Here is a 21,593-nt window from a genome sequence, read left to right on the forward strand (position 1 = left end):
CTTGGATTAGTCTCTAAGAGCTTTGCACACCTGGATTGTGCAATGTTTGCCCATTATTCTTAAAAAAAAAAGTAGTTGGGGGTCATGGCTACACAGCAATTTTCATATCTTGCCATAGATATTCAAGCAGATTTAAGTCAGAACGGTAACTTGAAAATGCTCATCCAGAAGCGGCGCAGCTAGTGGCCGGGGAACCGCAGGCGAACCGAAATCCGTTTTACCTCATTTTTACCAGCATGTCACATGTGCAACCAGAGGAAAAAAACATTCGACCACATTTACTCCACACACAGAGATGCATACAAAGCTCTCCCTCGCCTTCCATTTGGCAAATCTGACCATAATTCTATCCTCCTGATTCCTGCTTACAAGCAACAACTAAAGCAGGAAGTACCAGTGACTCGCTCAATACGGAAGTGGTCAGATGATGCTATGCTACAGGACTGTTTTACTAGCACAGACTGGAATATGTTCTGGGATTCTTCCGATGGCATTGAGGAGTACACCACATCAGTCACCCGCTTCATCAATAAGTGCATTGACGACATCGTACCCACAATAACCGCATGTACGTATCCCAACCAGAAGCCGTGGATTACAGGCAACATCCGCACTGAGCTAAAGGTTAAAACTGCCGCTTTCAAGGAGCCGGACACTAAACTGTACGCTTATAAGAAATCCGGCTATGCCCTCAGACGAACCATCAAACAGCTAAAGTGTCAATACAGGACTACGATTGAATCCTACTACTCTGGCTCTGATGCTCGTCAGATGTGACAGGGCTTGAAAACTATTATAGACTACAAAGGGAAACCCAGCCACGAGCTGTCCAGTGATGCGAGCCTACCAGACGAGCTAAATGCCTTTTATGCTCACTTGGAGGCAAGCAACACTGAAGCATGCATGAGAGCCAGCTGTTCCGGACAACTGTGATTTTTAAAACTTGTATTTTATTTAACTAGGCAAGTCAGTTAAGAAAAAAAATCTTATTTACAATGACGGCCAAACCCTGACGACGCTGGGCCAATTGTGCGCCGCCATATGGGACTCCCAATCACGGCAGGATGTGATACAGCCTGGAATCGAACCAGGGACTGTAGTGACGCCTCTTGCACTGAGATGCTGTGCCAACATCGAGAGCTGGTTGCATCACTGCCTGGTACGGCAGTTGCTCGGCCTCTGACCGCAAGACACTACAGAGGGTAGTGCGTATGGCCCAGTACATCACTGGGGCTAAGCTGCCTGCCATCGAGGACCTCTACACCAGGCGGTGTCAGAGGAAGGCCCTAAAAATTGTCAAAGACCACAGCCACCCCAGTCATAGACTGTTCTCTCTACTACCGCATGGCAAGCGGTACCGGAGTGCCAAGTCTAGGACAAAAAGGCTTCTCAACAGTTTTTTTATCCCCAATCCATAAGACTCCTGAACAGGTATGACTACCCGGACTATTTGAGTGCCCCCCCAACCCCTCTTTTTACGCTGCTGCTACTCTCTGTTTATCATATATGCATAGTCACTGTTGTTTTCGGGGCAAGTGACAAATAAACTTTGATTTGATTTAGACCACTGCGCCTCTCGGGAGCCCAATGTGAGCAAGAACTTTAAACAGGTCAACATTCACCATGCTGCGGGGCCAGACGGATAACCAGGACATGTACTCAAAGCATGCGCGGAACAACTGGCAAGTGTCTTCACTGACATTTTCAACCTCTCCCTGACCGAGTCTGTAATACCCACATGTTTCAAGCAGACCACCATAGTCCCTGTGCCCAAGAAAGCGAAGATAACCTGGCTAAATGATTACCTCCCCCGTAGCACTCACGTCGGTAGCCATGAAGTGCTTTGAAAGGCTGGTCATGGCTCTAATCAACACCATCATGTCGGAAACCCTAGACCCACTCCAATTTGCATACCGCCAACAACAGATGCACAGATGACGCAATCTCAATCGCATTCCACACTGCCCTTTCCCACCTGGACAAAAGGAACACCTATGTGAGAATGCTGATCATTGACTACAGCTTAGCGTTCAACACCATCGTACCCACAAAGCTCATCACTAAGCTAACGACCCTGGGACTAAACACCTCCCTCTAACTGGATCCTGGACTTCCTGACAGGCTGGCCCCAGGTGGTAAGGGTAGGTAACAACACATCTGCCTTGCTGATCCTCAACACTGGGGATCCTCAGGAGTGTGTGCTTATTTCCCTCATGTACTCACTGTTCACTCATGACTGCGTGGCCAAACACGACTCCAACACCATCATCATGTTGCTGACGACACGGTGGTAGGTCTGATCACTGACAACGATGAGGCAGTCTATAGGGAGGAGGTCAGAGACAAGACAACAACTTCTCCCTCAATGTGAGCAAGACAAAGGAGCTGATCATGGACTATAGGAAAAGGAGAGCCATGCTGGCTCCCATTAACATCAAAGATGCTGAAGTGGAGCGGGTCGAGAGTTTCAAGTTCCTTGATGTCCACATCACCAACGAACTATCATGGTCCAATCACACCAAGACTGTTGTGAAGAGAGCAACGGTCTTGGTGTGGTATGTCTGGTATGGCAACTGCTCGGCATCTGACCATAAGGTGTTACAGAGGGTAGTGCATATGGCCCAGTACATCACTGGGGCCAAGCTTCCTGACATCCAGGACCTTTATACTAGGCGGTGTCGGAGGAAGGCCCAAAAAATTGTCTGAGACTCCAGTCCAGTCCTAGACTGTTTTCTCTGCTACCGAACGGCAAGTGGTACCGGAGCGCCAAGTCTAGGACCAAAAGGCTCCTTAACAACAGCTACCCCGAAGCCATAAGACTACTAAACAATTAATCAAATGGCCACCCGGACTATTTACATTGACACCCCACCACCCCTTTGTATTTACACTGCTGCTACTCGCTCTTTATTATCTATGCATAGTTCGTTTACAAATTACCTTGACTAACCTGTACGATGACGCACATTGATATTGGTACCCGTACCCCTTGTATATAACCTCTTTATTGTTATGTAATTTTCATGTAATTTTTTTTATTAAAAAAAAATATATATATATATATATATATTTAGTAAATATTTTCTTAATCAACAACAAGCAAAAAAAGAAACATTTTTTTTCAGGACCCTGTCTTTCAAAGATAATTTGTTTCCCATGCTTGTTCAATGAACCATAAACAATTAATGAACACGCACCTGTGGAACGGTTGTTAAGACTAACAGCTTACAGACAGTAGGAAATTAAGTTCACAGTTATGAAAACTTAGGACACTGAAGAGGTCTTTCTACTGACTCTGAAAATCACCAAAAGAAAGATGCCCAGGGTCCCTGCTCATCTGCGTGAACGTGCCTTAGGCATGCTGCAAGGATTCATGAGGACTACAAATGTGGCCAGGGCAATAAATTGCCATGTCTGTACTGTGAGACAGGATGGACAGCTGATCCTCCTCGCAGTGGCAGACCACGTGTAACAACACCTGCACAGGATCGGTACATCTGAATATCACACCTGCGGGACAGGTACAGGATGACAACAACAACAACTGCCGAGTTACACCAGGAATGCACAATCCCTCCATCAGTGCTCAGACTGTCCACAATAGGCTGAGAGTGGCTGGACTGAGGGCTTGTAGGCCTGTTGTAAGGCAGATCCTCACCAGACATCACCAGAAACAACGTTGCCTATGGGCACAAACCCACAGTCGCTGGACCAGAGAGGACAGGCAAAAAGTGCTCTTCTCTGACGAGTCTTGGTTTTGTCTCCCCGGATTCGCGTTTATCGTCGAAGGAATGAGCGTTACACCGAGGCCTGTAATCGGGAGCGGGATCGATTTGGAGGTGGAGTGTCCGTCATGGTCTGGGGCGGTGTGTCACAGCATCATCAAACAGAGCTTGTTATCCTTGCAGGCAATCTCAACGCTGTGCGTTACAGGGAAGACATCCTCTTCCCTCATGTGGTACCCTTCCTGCAGGCTCATCCTGACATGACCCTCCAGCATGATGATTCCACTAGCCATAATGCTCGTTCTGTGCATTGAGCACGTCTGGGACCTGTTGGATCGGAGGGCTAGGGCCATTCCCCCCCCAAAATGTCCAGGAACTTGCAGGTGCCTTGGTGGAAGAGTGGGTAACATCTCACAGCAAGAACTGGCAAATCTGGTGCAGTCCACGAGGAGGAGATGCACTGCAGTACGTATTAATGCAGCTGGTGGCCACACCAGATACTGACTGTTACTTCTGACTGTTACTTTTGACCCCCCCCCTTTGTTCAGGGACACATTATTCCATTTCTGTTAGTCACATGTCTGTGGAACTTGTTCAGTTTGTCTCAGTTGTTGAATCTTGTTATGCTCATACAAATATTTACACATGTTAAGTTTGCTGAAAATAAATGCAGTTGACAGTGAGAGGACGTTTCTTTTTTTGCCGAGTTTAGTTTATTGTCCTGCTAAAAGGTTAATTCCTCTCCCAGTGTCTGGTTAAAAGCAGACTGAAGCAGGTTTTCCGTTTGGATTTTGCCTGTGCTTAACTCCATCTCATTTCTTGATGCAGCTACCATCACGCTTGAAAATAAGCAAGCACTTACTCAGTGATGTCTTCTGTTGGACGTACATGATTTGGTAGCTCGTAACCTAGCGTGGCTGACACGCGACCCACATGACTACACAGCAGGGATGCAGAGAGGCTAGTGTTAGCAAGACTAACTCATTCCTGTCCTACCCCACATTTGTTTGGAATATTCTTATGTTACTGAATGTATCCAGAGTATTTTCAGATTTCGTTATCAACAAGTACGGTAAATGTAACGTAAAATCAAGTATAATGTTTGGATTCAGTTTTATCAGGTGAACTGTTGTGTCCTCAACTTTGGTCTAATAATTTTCCCATTCCCTTTCAATTGCTACCATGCTTATGCTTTTCATATTTATTCTGTCACAAATATTTCAATTTAGCCCTAATTTGGCTAATTCCCATGTGTAAACCTACATTTTAGTTTCAAGTTCCTTGATGTCTACATCACCCACAAACTTTCATGGTCCACACACACGCAAGCCTAAATTACTCCTGAACTAGGTCAGGCTTGCGTCAACAAAGGGTGGTGAATACTTATGCAAAAACTATATTTTAGTTATTTAATTTGTATTAATTTATAACCGTTTGTAGAATTTTCTTTTCGCTTTGACAATATGGAATATCTTCTGTAGATCAATGACAAATGTACAAGTAAATGCATTTCAATCCCACTTTGTAACGCAACAAAATGAGAAAAATAGTGGTGTGAATATTTATGATACCTGCTGTAATTTAAATATTGTGGAGAGTCTGTAGTTATGATTTGTGATTTGTTTCATATTTTGTTGCTATTCTCTGTGTCTGTCTGTTTAGGTGGGTGGGGCCTACTCCTACAATTGTAGTTTTGGGTACATCCCTAATGTTGAGTTGATGAAGTTTATCTCCCTGGCGACCTTTGGCTCCTACCTGTCCAGCTGCCCTGAGCCTGATCTGGCCAGTCAGGATATGAACACCTACCACAAGGCCTTCCTCACATACTCCTTCCTCAAGACCAGCGAATCCATGAACCCTGAGTACTACTGTGGTAAGAAAGAGCATGGCATTCGTTAGGGTTGGGCCGACATATGATTAAGTTGAATATTGTGATATTTGACATTGACAATATTTCAAGTTTTAATGTGTATTCGCCACGAGCCTAGGATACAACAGGTGTAAAACAGTACAGTGAAATTCTTAACTCGAGAGCTCTTTCCAACAGTTAATAATAGAAAATAGAACAGTTTCTATCCCCAAGCCATAAGATGGCTAAATAGCTAACAATAGCTAACATGGCTAAATAGCTAACAATAGCTAATCACACTCACAGGACTCTACACACTCACGCACACTGACACTCCAACACACACTCACACACTCCAACACTCACTCAGTCACCGACTCACTTTATTTGCTTACGCACACACAATATGCACACACATTTACACTGACTTCACACACTCACATACCATCATCATATATACACTGCTGCTAAACGGTTTATAATATATCCTGATGCCTAGTCACCTTACTCCAAAATATACAGTACCAGTCAAAATGTTGAACACACCTACTCATTCCAAGGTTTTTCTGTATTTGTACTATTTTCTACATTGTAGAATAATGGTGAACACATCAAAACTATGAAATAACACATATAGCACATCATGTAGAGAGCAAAAAAGTGTTAAACAAATCAACATGTATTTTATATTTGAGATTCTTTAAAGTAGCCACCCTTTGCCTTGATGGCAGCTTTGCACACTCTTGGCATTCTCTCAACCAGCTTCATCTGGAATGCTTTTCCAACAGTCTTGAAGGAGTTTGCACATATGCTGGGCATTTGCTGTTTTTCCTTCACTCTGTGGTCCAACTCATCCCAAACTCAACTCATTGGTTTGAGGTTGGGTGATTGTGGAGGCCAGGTCATCTGATGCAGCACTTCATCACTCTTCTTACACAGCCTGGAGTTGTTTTGGGGTCATTGTCCTGTTGAAAAACAAATGATAGTCCCACTAAGCACAAACCAGAGGGGATTGCGTATTGCTGCAGAATGCTGTGGTAGCCATGCTGGTTAAGTGTTCCTTAAATTCTAAATAAATCACATAGTGTCACCAGCAAAGCACCTCCACACCATCACACCTCCTCCATGCTCCACGGTGGGAACCATACATGCAGAGATTATCCGTTCACCTACTCTGCGTCTCACAAAGACAGCGGTTGGAACCAAAAATCTCAAATTTGGACACTGGTCTAATGTCCATTGCTTGTGTTGTGTGGTTGTGTGGTGTCCTTTAGTTGTGGGTGGTTTCTTTTTTTTTTTTTTTTTTTCTCCGTTGATGTTAAGATGTGTCTGTTACTTGAACTCGGTGAATCATTTATTTGGGCTGCAATCTGAGGTGCTGTTAACTCTAATGAACTTATTCTCTGCAGCAGAGGTAACTCTGGGTCTTCCTTTCCTGTGGCGGTCCTCATGAGAGACAGTTTCATCATAGCGCTTGATGGTTTTTGAGACTGCACCTGAAGAAACCTTCAAAGTTCTTGAAGTTTTCCAGATTGACTGACCTTCATGTCTTAATGTAATGATGGCCTGTCATTTCTCTTTGCTTATTTTAGCTGCTGTTGCCATAATATGGACTTGGTCATTTACCAAATAGGGCTATCTTCTGTATACCACCAGTTCCTTGTCACAACACAACTGATTGACTCAAACTCATTAAGAAGGAAAGAAATTTCAGTTCTCTGACCTTCTCCCTATTCAGACCCTTTACTCAGTACTTTGTTGAAGCACCTTTGGCTGCGACTTCAGCCTCGGGTCTTCTTGGGTATGACACTGCAAGCTTTGCACACCTGTATTTGGGGAGTCTCTCCCATTCTTCTCTGCAGATCCTCTCAACCTCTGTCAGGTTGGATGGGGAGCGTTACTGCAAAGCTATTTTCAGGTCTCTCCAGAGATGTTTGATCGGGATCCCTGCCGCTGAAAATAATCCTCACAGCATGATGCTGCCACCACCATGCTTCGCCGTAGGGATGTTGCCAGGTTTCCCCCAGACGTGATGCTTGGTATTCAGGCAAAAGAGTTCAATCTTGGTTTCATCAGACCATAGAATGTTGTTTCTCATGGTCTGAGAGTCCTTTAGGTGCCTTTTGGCAAACTCCAACCATGCTGTCATATGCCTTTTACTGAAGAGTGGCTTCTGTCTGGCCACTCTACCATAAAGGCCTGATTTGGTGCTGCAGAGATGGCAATCAATAATCAATCAACAGCATATTAATGGAATAATACATCTAATCAATAATGATTTTAGCAGCAGCATATGTTGTGTCTGTGTGGGTGGATAGTCTGTGGGAGAGGTTGTGAGCCATTCACAGTCTTATGGCCAGGGGATAGAAGCTGTTTAGGATTATTTTTGTCAGTGATGCACTGGGCCATCCTCACCACCCTCTGTAGAGCCTTCCGGTCGCGTACAGTGCAGTTGCCATACCAGACGGGGATGCATCCAGTCAGGGTGCTCTCAATGATGCAGCAGTAAATGTTCCTGAGGATCTGAGGGGCCATGCCAAGTAATTTCATCCTCCTGAGGGAGAAGAGGCATTGTCTGGCCTTCTTCGCAACAGCTCTGGTGTGAGAGGACCACACTAAGTCCTCGGTGATGTGGACACTGAGGAACTTGATCCTCTCTACCGTGCTCATTGATGTGAATGGGGGTGTGCACCCCCCCTGTTTCCTGTAGCCCACGATCAGCTTCTTGGTCTTGCGGAGGGATAGGTTGTTGTCCTGGTACCACACTGCCAGTTATCTGACCTGCAGGCTGTCTTATCACCATTGGTGATCAGGCCTTCCACCGTTGTGTCATTAGCAAACTTGATGATGGTGTCACAGTGTTGGTAAACAGGGAGTACATGAGGGAGCTGAGCACACACCCCTGGGGGTCCCCTTGTTGAGTGTCACTGTGGCAGAGGTGTTGTTGCCTACTCTCACCACCTGGGGTCGGCCCGTCAGGAAGTCCAGGATCCAGTTGTAGAGGGAGGTGTTCAGTCCCAGGATCCCTTGCTTGGTGACAAGTTTGGAGGGCACTATGGTTTTGAATGCTGAGCTGTAGTCGATGAACAGCATCCTCACGTAGGTATTCCTTTTGTCCAGGTGGGAGAAGGCAGTGTGGAGTGCATTGCCTGAGGATCTGTTGGGGCGGTATGCAAATTAGAGTGGGTCTGGGATGATGGAGGTGATGTGTGCCATGACCAGCCTTTCAGAGTACTTCATGATTACAGATGTTAGTGCTGCGGGGCGGCAGTCATTGTAGCCTAAAGCATGAAAGGCACAGAGAATCTTAATTGCCGATAGTCTTCCTATCGGTGCTTATCACAGTAGGAGGCTGTTCCTTCTCTTGTTAGAACAAAGGGGTACCTGCTGCTTGCCGACCCGGTAGCGACAAACCTACCGTTTCTACTTGTAGAATTGCAATGATCGTCAGTAGCCCACAACTTGGAGCCAATCGGAGAGCACGTTCGTGGGGGAGCCAACAGGAGTGACAACAAAATGCAATGTAGGCAATGGGATGGTAGCTAGCTAAGTGCACAGATGCAATGCAGACAACACTAAATACTTCTTCCAAGCTAGCTAACCACTGTAGCTAGTATTGACATTCTAATTAAAGGTGCAATATGCAGACTTTGTCTACCTTTTTTTCTAATCCATAATGGACTGTGTCCCCTTCCACATGCGTAGACCATCGGTTCCTATTTTGTCATTTTGCCTGTTTGACGGCTCTGGGGCGGTCGTAGCGGGACATCTTGTACGTATTAGTTGCCTCATCCATAGCCTCGGGGTTGGCTGCGATAGCCCTGTGTGCAGTATCTCTCTGCTTTAGTGTATACCTCAGTGTTAATCTAGGGCTTTTGATTGGGGAAGCAGCGAAACTTCACTGTGGGGACAACGTCAGCGATGCATTTCCTGATGAAGCTCCATACAGGTGCAAGATGCCCGAGATGTGACGTGCAAGACAAAATATCATGATGTGAAAGACTATACTCTATTTGAACTTTACAAATCAAAACTGTACAGTTGTAGCAGTTAGGCTGTATCAATATGTTGAAAATAAAGTTGTCTTTTTGCTGCTGTGTCCCCGATCCCATCAGAGTGCAATTTTGGTCGAAACAAGTTGGTTTTAAACATGGTGTTCTTGATTGTACTCGTTAGTGCTCTCTGTGACAGCCCAGAATGCGTTGAGGTAGAGCAATGACCCAGTGCTGCCAGGCAGTTCAGGAGACATGATTTTGGTTAAAAGGCAGACTAATTGCCTAATTATACGCTGTTGTAAACGTTGAACATCTTTGTTGGCATGTTCCAAATTCTGTTTTCCAGTGTCTCAGCACAAGCTGTTCAACGAGCACCTGGTGTCAGCCAGTGGGAACCCTGCGCTGGTGATGAGGAGGAAGAAGCACACAGAGAAGGAAGTGCACGCCCACCTGGTCAGTGTGGTGTCGGTCAGACTGAGAGAGGGATACACCATCAGGGAGATCAACCTCACTAAAGGTACCGGCTCACACCAGCCTCGAGCCTAACCTCGTCCCTGGCTAAATTGCTAACACAGATAGAGCATGGAAACACTTTGCAACAAAGTGGCAATGAAAGGGGTGTGGGTTCAAATTGAGATGGGAGAGAAAGAGAGCCTACTACAGCTCTGTTAGATGGGACTTGCAGAAAATCACAAAAAATAAAGAAATGTTCTATCACAGCGACCATATTTATTTTTGGGATGCTCACTTGATTCTGATTCGTTCCGATCCAGTTGCACTGCTCACACTTTGAAAGTCCACAATGTAGAGAGGAGGTTCTAAGGGTTGTGCTAGGTGGTGATTGGCTGAGAGATCAGCCAATTTGTCCGCTCCTGCCATAGACTTCTATTCAAGTCCTGTGTTTAGGCGCTCGGAAACCAGACGTCTCGACAGAGAGAGAGAGAGAGCAGGATGGTGGGATTAGCCTCAAGTCAAAAATTTTAAAGTGACTTTCTACTATCCACAGAAGACCCACGATATCGAACATCTGTTTTACTGCAAGTGCATCCACAAGGCCAACTTTCTTCCTTTTGTCCAGACTGTATACAGTATTAAATAAACCAAACTACACATGTTTTACATGTTTCAATTTGTGTTTTGGTCCCTCCCGTAGGTGGCACCCAGCTGGAGGTGAAGCTGGTGTTGCTGTGGAAACACAACATGCGTATAGAGTACCTGGCAGTTGCCCAGTGGCCCCTGGATCCTGCCAAGAGGACCACCTGGGTAGAGGTCACCATGGAGGGAAGCTACGACATCCTCCATGATATCAGCTGTACCATGAGGAAACCCATCACCTCAACCTACCGCACCTCCGTCATCAGGCGATTCTGGAACACACTGCAGAGGTGACCTTTGACTCACCTGTATCTACCTGGCTAGGGAAACTGCTAGGGAATCACTGATACAGCTCATTGTCAAGGATACTATTCTTTTTAAAAATATATATTTTAGTTTTACTCCTATAATGGGTAATCATAGGACCTACTTTAAAATTGTTTTAAAGCAATTTACACATTTTGCCATGTCTTATCAAAATCAATGGGGTCCCCATACCATTTTTTATGTTAGATTCTCTCTGTCTAGTTTTTATTTTGGTGATTGTTAGTTCTCAAAGATGATCTTATTTAAACATATACTGTAGCTACATTATCAATTGTATATACTTTGTCTCTGTTTTTATTCATTTAAGTTTACACTGAAAACATTTTATTGTACTGGAAATTATTAAAACAAATAATTATAACAATAATAATAATAATAATTTGGAGTGGCGTCAGTAAATATAGGGGAAACACTGAATTGAATTCGAAGTACAAGATTTTGAAAGTGTATACTGTGCATTTCTCCTGATAAGACACATGTTATTATGCTCTTTGTCCTCACAGTATAAACCAGACAGATCAGATGCTGGTCCACCTGCAGTCCTTTAACTCTCTCCCAGAGAACTACACAATCCCTGAGAGCACCAAGAACGGAGTTCCTCTCTTCTACATCCCACCTGGATCCACCACGCCTGTATGTACTTTGTCTGCTCTGGTTACTCCTTTACACTTACCAACACTGATTTTTCAAATTCATTATTACATTGACCTATATTCATAAAGCTGATCTAGGATCAGGTCCCCACTTTCTGTAGTTGTATTCATGATGGTCTAGACAAAACTGATCTTATAATCACAAAGGCAAAACTGATCCTATATATTCTACTGTTCTGAGAGACACTATGAATATGGGCCATTGGTCCTATTGACCTAAGGACAGGTAGTCACAGTGTTCCTCTGCTGTTTCCTTCAGGTTCTCTCCCTCCAGCACAGTGGCTCTAAGGACTCCTCCCAGTCCCAGTTTGCCTTCTACTGGAAGCCCATCCTGTCCATGGACGCCAACTTCTGGCAGAGATGGCTTCACATGCACCGCATTGCTATCATCCTGGAGCACGACATGTGAGAGATGGTTTATAGATACGACACCAACTTCTGGTGTCAATTTCTTAAATTACAATGTTGTCAATTCATATTGATTTCATTTCTCCTTTTAGATGTAATGTAAAGTGATGCATCACTGAGAGCAGTGTTGATAGTCCTCTCCCAGTCATTTAGTATAATTAGTCAAATCTAAGTATAATCTACAAGTTTGCAGGTTTCATTTTAAAAGTATTTTCCCAGTCATTGTAATGGTGATCTCCTGTCTTCTCTTCTCTGCAGGCCTGTGCCCAAGCACCTCCACACTGCTGGTAGTAACGGGCGTTTCAGCACCATCCAGTGTCGTATCTCCCACTCAGCCCTCACCTCTTTACTAAGGGACTGGAGCAGCTTTGTACTGGTGGAGGGATACTCGTATGTCAAGCTCATATACAGGTAGAGGCAGAGAGACTCATGGGAAATGTTGTTCACATTGTGGAGTGAGATAGAACTGTGTTAAAATAATGTTAGTTTTTTCTTTCAAATACTTAAGCTGTTATTCAATGAACCAATGGAATAGTCTCAAAATATACTAAAACTACAGTAAATGACTGGCTACAGTAAATGACTGGAGTAAGGTTTTAATGAATGTCCTGTTCTGTCCCCAGTGCCTCTGACCAGCCCCCCAACTCATTCTATCTGGTGCGTCTGATCTCCAAGGCTCCCTGCATGGTGCTGAGGCTGGGCTTTCCTATCGGCACCCTGGCCCACACCAGGAACAAGGTATGGGACATGGTCCACACTGAAAACACTTAACAATTTTTGAAAAAAATATAGATTTTGGATCTCGAGCTGTGCCTATTTCTCCTCACTAAATGGATCTAGCAAGCAGAAAGAAGTCAGTCGCTAGGTGAAACATCACTTTTTTTTCCCCTCAGAATGTTGCAACCCTCTGTTGGTGTGACCTTTTGTTGTCGTTTATGTAAATGTTGATTCTTAACTCATTGCTGAAGATGCAAAAACAAAAAATCCTGAACAAGGCCGAAAAAGGCAAGTGAACTAAACTGAACTGTTTGTGAGGGAACCAACACATCCTATTCTTCAACTTAACCTTTTCTCTGCCCCACTTCCAGATAGTGGATGAGCTGCGGGAGCAGATCCTGAGGCTTCGCTTCCCTCACCGCGTCCAGAACAAGGAGGCTACGCCCAAGACCAAGAGGAAGATTCTGGGGCACGCATCCCCCTCCAAGTCTCCTCCTCTCCCTGCTCCCAAACCTGCGCTGTCTGACCGGCCATGTGTGGTGGTCCTCAACAAACCTCTGGAGAAACTACTCATCAGGTCAGTGGAATGTTGTCAGATTTGTGCCTTGGACATGACCGTTCTTTTCAGCTATGTGGCTTATTACTGTAGATTACAATTATTGAGGTCATAGCACAAAGTATCAGACGTAAGGTTGGATTCTGAAGACATTTTACTCAATTATAAACATGAATACTCTAATGGTGTCCAATCTTCTCCTGTAGGTACGAGAAGCTCCCGTCAGACTTCCGGACCCCGTTTATTCTGAACATGGAGAACTTCACCCAGCCCACTAACATGACCGTGCCCCTTAGCATGGCAGCCAATCGGACGGCCTCATCCACGCTGGCGTCGCTGTCACGCTACTTCCTCCATCAGCGCTGGGTGTGGACGGTGCAGAGCGGCCTGGGTGCTACCGTACCTCTGCAAGCTGTGGTTCATATACTGTCCATGCTGTCTGAGTGAGTCCCACTGGCATGTCTAATGGTACCTGACTCGTGCACTATCTATGTAATATTTGTGAAGACTCTCCTTACGAATATAAATAAAGTCTTTATCATATCAGAGAGTTGTTAGGGAGGTCTTAGGAGTACTAACATCTTCTGACTTGTTGCCTGAAAATGTTTTTGGATGTTTCCCAAGGATTCGCCTCTCTGAGGGCTTTCATTTTGCTGCCAGTGGAGAGGGCATAGTCAACATGGTGACTGAACTGCCAATGAAGGTGAGAGGAGCATGCTGGGGCATCTAGGGACAGCAAATATTTACTAAACCCATATGAACTCAATAGAAAAACCCTCCCACTAATCCTTTGAGTACTAATGTAGCGTTGTCTACATTAACACTGAAAGGAAGATTAGGCTACACAATATACACATACCTATGTTCTAATCTGGACATATTGAGGCCAGACAGTTTATTGCTGTATAGTGTTTGCATTGAATTCCTATAAAAATCCCATTGTAATGATGACTTGTGATGGTGTGCTCGTAGGGGATGCCAGAGGCGGTGGACAGAGAAAGTCACACCTGTATCGTCCAGTATATCCTGTTTCCACCTCACTCCACCTCTACTAAGGACAGGTGAGACTGAATTCCATTGAATATTTGGCCATTGTTTCTATTGCTTTAGTCCACCAGTTCCACAAATTTTACACATTCTCCAACCGTATCTTCAAATATTATCAAATCATTTTATTTAGAAGAACAGTTACGTTTCTAAGAACTTAACACATTTTTTTTTTTTTACCCTTTGAACTCTTTGGTATATTTTGCTGGTTATTTAGTCAGTAAATGGTGCTATTGCTGAATAAGTATCTGTTTGTCTCCTCCTGTCCTGACCCCTTGTCTTCCATCATGGGTCTCCAGTTTCTCCACAGACGATGACAACGACACAGAGGTGGAGGCCATTGATGTGGACACAGAGCTCAACCTGGTGACAGAGTGTTGGGTAGAGCCTCAGAGTGGGACAGTATGGAGCCCTAGAGACCAGCATAGGCACTTCCAGGAGCTCACCTACCAGGAGATTCCACAGGCGGTCAGTATCAATCGCTTAATCGATTAATCAAATGGATCTTCTTACATTCTCAGCTGTTGTCAAAGGTACTGTAGCTATTCAGTAGTACAATCACTGATAATTCCAATTCACCAATTTGTATATTATTAAAATACTGATCGAGATGAGATGAAGTTGAAGCGTGTGTACATATGTAGCCAGAGGATGGACTAAGTCTGGATGGACTAAGTCTGGTTTCTTTAAGTCTGATTCCTCTCTTTTCATTGGATTGATTTGTAATAGTGAGTTTACTTTAATAACTGGCCTATGGAAGCACTTCTCTTAGTGAGAAGTGTATTACATGTTTACGTGAGCTACATACGCTACCGTTTATATTCTTGATCCTAATGATATAGACCTAAGTGTAAAATGGACGAGGTGATGGGGCAACAGCCCTGGAGTAAAAACCAAATGTATGTGGGTGGAGAGCAGGTTGGTTTTACAGGTCTACTCGTTCTAGATTGTCAGTACTGCATGTCTTGTTTGCTGTCGTGCCATGGCTGTGTCAGAGTCGATTGTAAGTTAAACTTATGTATCCCTTCATGGGTAGTGTGATGCGTAAGACACATTTTTACAGACAGTCATTAGCGGCTGTTAAAATGAAAGTTAATTTTTCTTTCTTCCTTCTTGTTGGAATATAACAGGATATAATAAGGAGTACATGAAATGTGTCTCTCTGCCGATAGGCTGCGTGCATGTAATGGGCATAAAGAACTGGTCTTGTGATATTTCTAGGTATTTTTATTTTCGTTTTCTTTTTCTAACAACTGGATCCAATGAACTGAGCGTGCTGGGCTGACATGCTTATATCCCTTTCTATGACTTTCTTAATATGCGCATGCATCTATATTATTGTGCTCTTATTCATTTGGAAAAAGTCAATGGGTCTGAATACTTTCTGAAGGCACTGTATATGGACCAAATAATGACAATCCACACTTCTTCGAAAATATACAGTGCCTTGCGAAAGTATTCGGCCCCCTTGAACTTTGCGACCTTTTGCCACATTTCAGGCTTCAAACATAAAGATATAAAACAGTTTTTTTTTGTGAAGAATCAACAACAAGTGGGACACAATCATGAAGTGGAACGACATTTATTGGATATTTCAAACTTTTTTAACAAATCAAAAACTGAAAAATTGGGCGTGCAAAATTATTCAGCCCCTTTACTTTCAGTGCAGCAAACTCTCTCCAGAAGTTCAGTGAGGATCTCTGAATGATCCAATGTTGACCTAAATGACTAATGATGATAAATACAATCCACCTGTGTGTAATCAAGTCTCCGTATAAATGCACCTGCACTGTGATAGTCTCAGAGGTCCGTTAAAAGCGCAGAGAGCATCATGAAGAACAAGGAACACACCAGGCAGGTCCGAGATACTGATGTGAAGAAGTTTAAAGCCGGATTTGGATACAAAAAGATTTCCCAAGCTTTAAACATCCCAAGGAGCACTGTGCAAGCGATAATATTGAAATGGAAGGAGTATCAGACCACTGCAAATCTACCAAGACCTGGCCGTCCCTCTAAACTTTCAGCTCATACAAGGAGAAGACTGATCAGAGATGCAGCCAAGAGGCCCATGATCACTCTGGATGAACTGCAGAGATCTACAGCTGAGGTGGGAGACTCTGTCCATAGGACAACAATCAGTCGTATATTGCACAAATCTGGCCTTTATGGAAGAGTGGCAAGAAGAAAGCCATTTCTTAAAGATATCCATAAAAAGTGTTGTTTAAAGTTTGCCACAAGCCACCTGGGAGACACACCAAACATGTGGAAGAAGGTGCTCTGGTCAGATGAAACCAAAATTGAACTTTCTGGCAACAATGCAAAACGTTATGTTTGGCGTAAAAGCAACACAGCTGAACACACCATCCCCACTGTCAAACATGGTGGTGGCAGCATCATGGTTTGGGCCTGCTTTTCTTCAGTAGGGACAGGGAAGATGGTTAAAATTGATGGGAAGATGGATGGAGCCAAATACAGGACCATTCTGGAAGAAAACCTGATGGAGTCTGCAAAAGACCTGAGACTGGGACGGAGATTTGTCTTCCAACAAGACAATGATCCAAAACATAAAGCAAAATCTACAATGGAATGGTTCAAAAATAAACATATCCAGGTGTTAGAATGGCCAAGTCAAAGTCCAGACCTGAATCCAATCGAGAATCTGTGGAAAGAACTGAAAACTGCTGTTCACAAATGCTCTCCATCCAACCTCACTGAGCTCGAGCTGTTTTGCAAGGAGGAATGGGAAAAAATGTCAGTCTCTCGATGTGCAAAACTGATAGAGACATACCCCAAGCAACTTACAGCTGTAATCGCAGCAAAAGGTGGCGCTACAAAGTATTAACTTAAGGGGGCTGAATAATTTTACACGCCCAATTCTTCAGTTTTTGATTTGTTAAAAAAGTTTGAAATATCCAATAAATGTCGTTCCACTTCATGATTGTGTCCCACTTGTTGTTGATTCTTCACAAAAAAATACAGTTTTATATCTTTATGTTTGAAGCCTGAAATGTGGCAAAAGGTCGCAAAGTTCAAGGGGGCCGAATACTTTCGCAAGGCACTGTATATAATAATCTATTGAGCCCACAAGTAACGAATGAATCTGTTATTATGGTGAAAGATTACAATAGGATTTTAAGTACCTCAATGGATCGTAAAGGAAATCACACTACAAACTATCACCCTCATCCACTTAAAGAGATCACAAATATCATGGATGCATTAGAACTAGTTGAGATATGGAGGCTGACCTAGTGAGATATACATGGAGGAGGCTTAATCAAGCTAGCTGACTTGACTACTTCCTGGTCTCATTCTTGCTGGCATCAAACGTTTAAAAAGTATTAATAGGTGACAGAATGCGATTGAACCTTCATCTAATTGGCCTCCACATAACTCTTACAGAATTTCCACGTGGATATTGGCAATTTTATCAAAGCCTACTGGATGACAATTTGTTCTTAACTAAGAGAAGATAATTCATTATTTACTTTTTTTTGCACAACATAGGTACAGCAGATCCCCTTATCCAGTCCATTTAAAAAAAACTGGAGGCCTCTTACACTTCAATGTTGTGATGCAAAAATCCTGGCGAAATGCATAGCACATAGAATAAAAAAAGGTTTTTACCAGATATTGTTCATCCTGATCAGACAGTTTTTTTTTTACAAGGATGATGTATTGGAGATAATATACAACAATTACTTGAAACAGTGGAACATTATGAAACGTCAAAGATACCAGGCCTGGTCTTCATAGCAGATTTTGAAAAGGCGTTTGATAAAGTACGACTAGAATTTAGATATAAATGCCTTGACTACTTTAATTTTGGTGAATCTTTTATACAGTGGGTTATGGTTATGTAAGCAACCCCAGGTGTAAAATAGTAAATAATGGTTACTTCTCAGAAAGTATTGAGCTTTTAACAGGAGTATGACAAGGCTGTACATTGTCTCCTTATTTATTTATTATGGCCATTGAATGCTAGCTATTAAAATTAGATCCAACAAGAACATCAAGGGGTTAGAAATCCCGGGGATAAAAACAAGTGTCAACTGTAAGCTGATTTCTCTAGTTTTTACCCCGTTGCGCTAGCGGAACCACTCGCCAACAGCCAATGAAATTGATATGCGCCAAATACAAATCAACAGAAATATCATAAATCAAATTTCTCAAAATTTCAACTGTTAGGCACCATTTTAAAGATAAAAGTCTCGTTAATCCAGCCACAGTGTCTGATTTTCAAAAATGCTTTACAGCGAAAGCTCAACATACGATTATGTTAGGTCACCACCAACCCAGCCATTTTTCCAGCCAAAGAGAGGAGTCACAAAAAGCACAAATAGAGATTAAATTAACCTTTGATGATCTTCATCAGATGACATTCATAGGACTTCATGTTACACAATACATGTATGTTTTGTTTGGTAAAGTTCATATTTATATCCAAAAATCGTATTTTACATTGGCATGTTACGTTCAGTAGTTCCAAAACATGCAGTAATATTGCAGAGAGCCACATGAATTCACAGAAATACTCATAATAAATGTTGATGAAAATACAACTATTATACATGGAGCTTTAGATACACTTCTCCTTAACTTCTTGCGTCGAGCAATCCCGTATCCGGGAGCGTAATCATAGCCTCAAGCTCATTACCATAACGCAACGTTAACTATTCATGAAAATCGCAAATGAAATTAAAGAAATATATTCACTCACAAGCTTAGCCTTTTGTTAACAACACTGTCATCTCTGCTTTTCAACCATAGCTACACAAGCATTTGTGTAAGAGTATTGATAGCTAGCATAGCATTAAGCATAGCATTCAGCAGGCAACATTTTCACAAAAACAAGAAAAGCATTCAAATAAAATCATTTACCTTTGAAGAACTTCGGATGTTTTCAATGAGGAGACTCTCAGTTAGATAGCAAATGTTCATTTTTTCCAAAAAGATTATTCAGTCATTACAACACCAAACTTTTTTCCAAATTTAACTCCATAATATCGACAGAAACATGGCAAACGTTGTTCAATCATCAAGGTGTTTTTCACATATCTATTCGATGATAAATCATTCGTGGCAGTTGGGTTTCTCCTCGGAAGCAAATGGAAAAATACACGCAGCTGGAGATTACGCAATAATTGCGACGGAGGACACCAAGCGAGCACCTGGTAGATGTAGTGTAAAATGGTCAATCTTCCAATGATATGCCTACAAATACGTCACAATGCTGCAGACACCTTGGGGAAACGACAGAAAGTGTAAGCTCATTCCTGGCCCATTCACAGCCATATAAGCAGACATTGGAACACAGCGCCTTCCAAATCTGGGGCACTTCCTGTTTGAAATGTCATCTTGGTTTCGCCTGTAGCATCAGTTCTGTGGCACTCACAGACAATATCTTTGCAGTTTTGGAAACGTCAGAGTTTTCTTTCCAAAGCTGTCAATTATAGGCACAGTCGAGCATCTTTTCGTGACAAAATATCTTGTTTAAAACGGGAACGTTGTTTTATCCAAAAATAATTAAAAGAGCGCCCCCTATATCCAAGAAGTTAATGCAACCGCTGTGTCAGATTTTAAAAAAACTTTGCGGAAAAAGCATAATCTGAGAACAGCGCTCAGAACCCAAACCAGCCAGAGAAATATTCTCCATGTTGGGTAGTCAACATTATTCATAAATAGCATTCTAAATATTCACTTACCTTTGATCTTCATCAGAATGCACTCCCAGGAATCGCAGTTCCACAATGAATGCTTGTTTTGTTCAATAATGTCCATCATTTATGTCCATTTATGTCCAATAGCTTCTTTTGTTAGGGCGTTTAGTAAACAAATCCAAAAGTGCGATCTGGTCCATTTGGACAAAATGTTCAAAAGGTTATTACATGTCGAAGAAACTTGTCAAACTAAGTATAGAATCAATCTTTAGTTTGTTTTTATCATAAAAGTTCAATAATGTTCCAACCGGAGAATTCCATTGTCTTTAGAAAAGCATGAGATCGAGGCTATAGGCAGACCCCTTAGTCAAACAGCTCCCATCCGGCCCCCCTTCACATGAGCAGCCTGAAACAATGTTCTAAAGACGGTTGACATCTAGTGGAAGCCTTAGGAATTGCAAAATATCCCATATCCCACTGTGTATTCGATAGGGGTGAGTTCAGAAACTACAAACCTCAGATTTCCCACTTCCTGTTTGGATTTTTTCTCATGTTTTTGCCTGCCATATGAGTTCTGTTATACTCACAGACATAATTCAAACAGTTTTAGAAACTTTAGTGTGTTTTCTATCTAATACTAATAATAATATGCATATATTAGCATCTGGGACTCAGTAGTAGGCAGTTCACTCTGGGCACGCTATTCATCCAAAAGTGAAAATGCTGCCCCCTATCCCTAACAACTTAAGTCCGCAATCTGCATCCCTGCACAGTCATATTGAAGATCTTGATCCCTTTTCTAACTTCTCTGGACTAAAAGCTAATTATGACAAGTGTACCATATTATGTATTGGATTGTTAAATCACAATGTTAATACTACCTTGTAGTTTACTAATAAAATGGGTGGATGGTGAAGTAGACATACTTTGTATTTACATCTCAAAACTTACCACAAACTTACCACAAACAATTCCAAAGAAGGTTTGTAAAAATAGATTAGATACTGCAACCATTGAGAGGGAAATACTTGTATATTATGGAAAAATCACATTGATTTAACTCTTAAGTCCTATCAAAGTTTACTTACTAATGGTGCTGCCTACTCTAGATGACTCGTTCTTTAAATCATATGGCAAAAAATTTACTTTATTTTGAATGCGAAGACAGGCACATTTTAATTTTGTCTATCTACAGTGGGGAGAAAGTATTTAATACACTGCCGATTTTGCAGGTTTTCCTACTTACGAAGCATGTAGAGGTCTGTCATTTTTATCATAGGTACACTTCAACCGTGAGAGATGGAATCTAAAACAAAAATCTAGAAAATCACATTGTATGATTTTTAAGTAATTAATTTGAATAATATACCAGTTTCATTTGAGGACAAACATGTTGACAGCTGTGCCATACAGGTTGCAAAATAAATGGGAAGAGATTTTCAATGTACAGATTCCATGGCACGTGGTACAGTATATGAATGGATACAAAAAAGCAACACTTGATTCAACACATTTCAATTGACATTTTTATCCAAAATTATTGCCACCAACAAAATGTTAT

At 42.5% G+C, this 21,593-nt stretch overlaps 1 protein-coding gene across 1 annotated transcript in view; it reads left to right on the plus strand.

Moving 5' to 3' along the window:
- The window catches only part of LOC139406743 (KICSTOR complex protein SZT2-like), a 113,337-nt gene that overhangs the window by 8,250 nt on the left and 83,494 nt on the right, over positions 1–21,593 (plus strand). Inside the window, exons 8-19 of the mRNA XM_071149729.1 lie at positions 5,388–5,598; positions 9,916–10,086; positions 10,723–10,954; positions 11,495–11,624; positions 11,904–12,049; positions 12,311–12,463; positions 12,676–12,790; positions 13,141–13,346; positions 13,532–13,768; positions 13,950–14,028; positions 14,298–14,386; positions 14,672–14,840. Coding sequence (XP_071005830.1) covers positions 5,388–5,598; positions 9,916–10,086; positions 10,723–10,954; positions 11,495–11,624; positions 11,904–12,049; positions 12,311–12,463; positions 12,676–12,790; positions 13,141–13,346; positions 13,532–13,768; positions 13,950–14,028; positions 14,298–14,386; positions 14,672–14,840 — 1,938 coding nt within the window. The remainder of the gene's footprint in view (positions 1–5,387; positions 5,599–9,915; positions 10,087–10,722; positions 10,955–11,494; positions 11,625–11,903; positions 12,050–12,310; positions 12,464–12,675; positions 12,791–13,140; positions 13,347–13,531; positions 13,769–13,949; positions 14,029–14,297; positions 14,387–14,671; positions 14,841–21,593) is intronic.

This window comes from Oncorhynchus clarkii, chromosome 4 (genome assembly GCF_045791955.1).
Source record: "Oncorhynchus clarkii lewisi isolate Uvic-CL-2024 chromosome 4, UVic_Ocla_1.0, whole genome shotgun sequence".
In the NCBI taxonomy this organism is placed as follows: domain Eukaryota; kingdom Metazoa; phylum Chordata; class Actinopteri; order Salmoniformes; family Salmonidae; genus Oncorhynchus; species Oncorhynchus clarkii.